Source organism: Aphidius gifuensis, linkage group LG1 (assembly GCF_014905175.1).
Source record: "Aphidius gifuensis isolate YNYX2018 linkage group LG1, ASM1490517v1, whole genome shotgun sequence".
Classification (NCBI taxonomy): domain Eukaryota; kingdom Metazoa; phylum Arthropoda; class Insecta; order Hymenoptera; family Braconidae; genus Aphidius; species Aphidius gifuensis.
The window spans coordinates 8,984,847-8,990,321 of record NC_057788.1 but is presented as its reverse complement, the minus strand read 5'-3'; the positions used below and the strand labels follow the sequence as shown (position 1 = coordinate 8,990,321).

General features: G+C 25.6%; 1 protein-coding gene across 1 annotated transcript; it reads left to right on the top strand.

Annotated features, from left to right (window-relative positions):
* The first annotated feature begins 2,681 nt into the window (after positions 1-2,681).
* LOC122851457 (F-box/LRR-repeat protein 20-like) lies at positions 2,682-5,475 on the top strand. The gene is made up of 3 exons (XM_044151100.1): positions 2,682-2,727; positions 3,600-4,583; positions 5,441-5,475. Exons 1-3 carry the CDS (start codon positions 2,682-2,684, stop codon positions 5,473-5,475), a joined length of 1,065 nt encoding a protein of 354 aa, XP_044007035.1.

The window sequence follows — 5,475 nt, the reverse complement described above, 5'->3', positions numbered from 1 at the left end:
TGTGACATTATGCCGGACTTAGCAAATACAATTGTTAAATATTGCAAGAATTTAAAACATTTGAGAATAAAAAAATATAATATGATGGATAATGCATTAAAAAAGTTGACAGAGTTGGAAAATCTTGAATTTTTAATATTAGATCATCTGGTTGAGTTTGAGCTTCTTGAGGAATCAATAAATGCAATTTTAAACAATTGTAAAAAACTTAAGCGTTTAGAAATTCCTCATTGTTACATATTATCATCTATTGATTGTAATCCACTGTCTTCTCCAACTGTTCATGTTGAATTATCAAAATTGCAATATCTTGAATATCTAAAATTAAGTTATGCAAAAAATCTTAAAGATAGTACAATTATTGCTCTTGTTAATATTTGTAAGAACCTAAAAAGTTTACATATCTGTAATGACAGTGATATTATTACTGAAACAGCTCTCTTTGCTTTAACAAAGTTGGAAAATTTAGAAATACTGAAAGTATCATAAAATTTCAGACAACTTTATTATCAGATTAAAAGGGTTGAAAGAATTTGATTGTGATAGTTGTGGAAATCTTACTGATACTGGTATCATTGAACTTATAAAAAATAACCCAGATCTTGAAGAGATCTATGCTTGTCGTATAAATAATATTACAATTAACTTGATTATTGGTGCTGATCAGGCAACTAAAAATCGTACAAATGGCATAATTTTACGCTTACGAATATCTAATAAGTCAATAATTAAAGCTTCTAAGTCAATAATTAAATCCCAATGGTTGGTTGTTACTAGTTAAAGCATATATCTATAGATTTATCCTTTAAATTAACACATTCAAAATACGTTACCAAGTTAAAGACATTGTAAAAGAAGATTATTATTATTATTATTACTTGTTTTTTATATTACTTTAAATCATAAAAATTCAAATGTCAATGTTAATGTTCTTGTAAAACAACAGTTTTAACAAAACAAAGTTCAATAATAAATATACTTTCTTAAATAATTTTTTGTATGGAACTAATTAATTAATTCCTATTGTATTTTTTATTTATCCTAAAAACTATAAACAAATATCAAAACATCAACCTCAATGATTATTTGACCAATTATCATTGTTTTTTTTTTTTTCATTTATAAAAATAACAAACCTATTAAAATGTATGAAAATTGATCAAACGAATATCAAACGGGGGGGCAGACTCTGGCCACTCATATAACATTCCCAGTCTTTATATTTTCAATATCAATTCGGTCTTTATAAAATAAAAATAACCATCCTTCATCATTATATGTAAGTAGACCTTAGTATAACTTATTATCGATGATAAAATTGGCGGTTAATTTGCGTTGCTATGCATATTTTTTTAAAACACTTAATTCATAATTTTAATGAATATAATTCGTTTTTCACTGTAATACATAAAAATATAAAATATATTATAAAAAAAAAGCCATCTAATTAATTACAAGTGTTATGTATAGAAATAATAAATAATTTTCAAATTTTTTGTTTTTGATTAATCAACTGGTACATCACAATAAGAAGAAATGATAATCCTCATCCTGGTATGCTAGTGAGTAAAATATTAATATTAATAAATCTGATTAATAAAAAATACTATATCAATTATGTTTAAATATCAAATTGTCTCTAGAAGACTCGAGTTGAATGTTTGAAAACTATGCTGGTAACGTAGACATCTAGCTTCGATCACGTTATTTCATGTGAGGGTGTGTTTTTTTTTTTTTCATATCAACTTGATATTATCAAAGATAACAATTGATATAGCAAAATTAATGGTCAAATGTACAAAATTGTTTGATTAAAACTCATCATTAAATTAATACATTTTATTTAAGAAAAAAATACATTACCAAGTCAATGACATTGTGTATTAAAAAAGAAAAAAATTTATTGCATCAACAACTAAATTAATCATCAACAAAGGACCAATTAAGGTAAATGAAAATTTATAAGTTTAACAATTGCATTCATAAAACAATCATGTTTATCAATTGTATTTTAACACGTTGCATGACATTCAATATTATTTGACTTCAAATATAATTTATTCATTGATGCGTTGATTTTGCTGGTAAATTATCAACTTTTAATTATGATTAGCTATATCTTGGAATATATATTTTTTTTTATGGTTATTTTTGTTTATTTTATTATTCTGGGTGTAATACATTTAAATTTATTATTATAATATATTGTTTTAATATGTATTTTTAGAGTTTACTTGAAATGAATGCAAAAAAAATATCTGTTGAGGAAGACCAACAAATCTCTGATGATGGTGACAAGAATCAACAAAAAGTTGTCATCAATTCACTGGAACATGACTCATTAGCAAAAATCATCATGTTGTTGCCAATGCCAGAAAGAATAGACATGGAAGAAGGTATACAATATTATTATTAGAATAAAGTTTCTTTTTTGTTGATAAAATATCAACGTTTTTATTATTAATTTTTAAATTTGATATTGTTTTATTGTAGTTTGTACCAAATGGAAAGAGGCATGTCAACTAGCCTGGTATGACATTAAAAAATACAAATGTGAATCATCAATTGGACGTTGTTATGATAACCGTTTGTTGACACAATCATACCTCGAAGAAATATTATTAAGATGTGGTAAATATTTAAGAGAATTGTCTCTCTCAGATATTTTCGATTCAAGGATCATGCCATTTGTTGGTGATCACTGTAAAAATTTAACAACCTTGGAATGTAAATTTAATGATACCTTCTTAATTGATAATGCTGATCATTTCGTTCAAGCATTTACACAGTTGGATAAATTAAAATGCATTAAAATATTTCTGAACGATATAACAAAAAAAAAAACAATTAATCTATTTGAAATAATAAATAGTCTTCCAGATGAAATTAACGAAATTCATATACTTTATAAATATTTGTTGCACGGTGAACGAGCAGTTCTTTTCGTAAGTTGTTATTTAATACCAACTAGTTTTTTATCACCAGTGACAAATATTACTATCAATTAAGGTTGAATGTAAAAACGAATTCCCTCTACTCGATTTTGCTAATTTTTTTTTTAATCGCTAGCTAAAACTTTTGTCTATTTTATAGAATTTTTTTCAAATTTTTCGACCGTGAAATAAACTTGACCGATTTAACACGGCCGTAAACGGAAAAACCCACGTTTTGATCTGTATCTAAAAACCCCTCTACTCGAAATCACTAAATTTGATTTAGATTTGTAGTTTTTTTAATTACGAAAATTTAAAAAAAAAAATCATCAATTTCGACCGTGTTTTTTAGAAGATATTCAATCGCAAATGATTAATTAACTCCGAAATTTACTTCACTTTACTGCTGCAGTCGTAGTTGTGTGTGTTCGTGTAGGCCGGGTACACTCATACTACTACAGAAGTGATAGTAACGGACAGATTTTAGATAGAGGGCACCATTTATTTTTAAAAGGCATGGTGAAGGAGCCCCTTTGGCATATTAATATACGGGACTTACATTCAACCTTAAATAAATACAAATTATTTTAATAAATTTCTATTATTTTCAGACTTTAAAAAAGTTCAAAAATCTTCAAAAACTGACTTTGATTGGCCACTGTGTAGACGAGCTGATTCTTCCAGAAATAGCAGAAGCAACAACACTTGTTCATCTTAATATCCAATTATATAATACACACATAGAGTTTCCTCTTTTTGATAAACTCGTTAATTTGGAATATATTCAAATAAGGGTTGAAAGAAAATATACAGAGAAGAAAGTCTCTACACAAGTACTCAACACTATTTTTTGTAAATGCAAAAATCTAAAACATCTTGATATTCCAAATGACTTTTATGATCTTGCTAAAATTCCTTTGGAAAAATGGAAAAACTTTAAAAATTTAGAATATCTACGTTTATCTTGTTACGAAGTACTACCTGATTTAGCAGATACAATTGTTAAATATTGCAAGAATTTAAAACACTTGTGCATGGACCCTACATGCGAATTTATAGAGGCATATGTTGTAAAAAAGTTAACAAAATTGAAAAATCTCGAAAATTTAGAGATTAATGATGGATGCCTCAGTGAAGAAGCAATAATCGCAATTTCAAACAATTGTAAAAAACTGAAAAGTTTAGAACTTGATGGATGCGATGTAGTATCAACTATTGATCGACTTTCTTCTCCATCTGTTTTAAATGAGTTATCAAAATTACAATATCTTGAACATCTAAGCTTGAGTTTTACAGGTATTATTGGAGATAATACAGTTATTGCTATTGCTCATAATTGTAAAAACCTAAAGAGTTTAGATATAAGTGATTTTGATGATATTACTGAAACAGCTCTCGTTGCTTTAACAAAGTTAAAAAATTTAGAAATTCTAAGAGTAGGCTCTCTTAATATTTCCGACAGCTTCATTATCAGGTTAAAAGGATTAAAAGTATTTGATTGTGATGGTTGCAAGGAACTTACTGATACTGGTATTATTCAATTTATAAAAAATAACCCAGATCTTGAAAAGATCTATGCCTGTGATATAGATAATATTACAATTGACTTGGTTATTGGTGCTGATCAGGCAACTAAACATCGTACAAATGGTATAATTTTACACATACGAATATCTAATGAGTCAATAATTGAAGCTTCTAAGTCAATAATTAAATCTCAATGGTTGGTTGTTACTAGTTAGACCATAGATTTATCTTTCAAATTAACTTAAATTTATCATATATCATTCTCTCTCATTTATACGTTTAATATTCTTCCATGATGTATTCTCAAAAACACATACACAATACGTTACCAAGTCAAAGACATTGTAAAAAAACATTATATTATTATTATTATCACTTGTTTTCTATATTACTTTAAATCATAAAAATTTAAATGTCAATGTTAATATTTTTGTCACACAACAGTTTTAGTTTTAGTTTTAACAAAACAAAGTTCAATAATAAATATACTTTCTTAAATATTTTTTTGTATGGAACTAATTAATTAATTTCTTTTGTATTTTTTATTTATCCTGAAATTTATAAATAAATATTAAAACAACAACTTCAATAATTATTTAACAAATTATCATTGTTTTTTTATTTGTTGTACAAATGGTATCATTTTACACATATTAATAGATGATTTTTCAATAATTGAAGCTTCTAAGGCAATAATTAAATCTCAATGGTTGGTTGTTAGAGCAAGATTTTATCCTCAAAATTAATTTAAATTTATCGTATATCTTTCTTTCTTATTTTATATTCTTGTAAAACAAAGTCCAATAATAAATATACTTTCTTGAATAATTTTTAGTATGGAACAATTATTTTTACCCTCAATTGTACATATATGTCATTACAGGTTTATATAACTGTTGAAATATTTTTTTTTTTTTTTTTTTCTATAGAAAGTAGATTCGTTTGAAAAATAACAAACAATGATATGATTTTATCAACAGATTTTAAAGCTGAATTATCAAGTAACATCAGTTAA

What these genes read in the sequence shown, in the direction of transcription:
- LOC122851457 (XM_044151100.1), top strand. Translation starts at nt 2,682, where the DNA reads ATGCCATTTGTTGGTGATCACTGTAAAAATTTAACAACCTTGGAAT. An exon ending in AAATTTAACAACCTTGGAAT is followed by an intron (nt 2,728 to 3,599) that starts GTAAATTTAATG and finishes GCCACTGTGTAG; the next exon opens with ACGAGCTGATTCTTCCAGAA. An exon ending in AACTAAACATCGTACAAATG is followed by an intron (nt 4,584 to 5,440) that starts GTATAATTTTAC and finishes TTTTATCAACAG; the next exon opens with ATTTTAAAGCTGAATTATCA.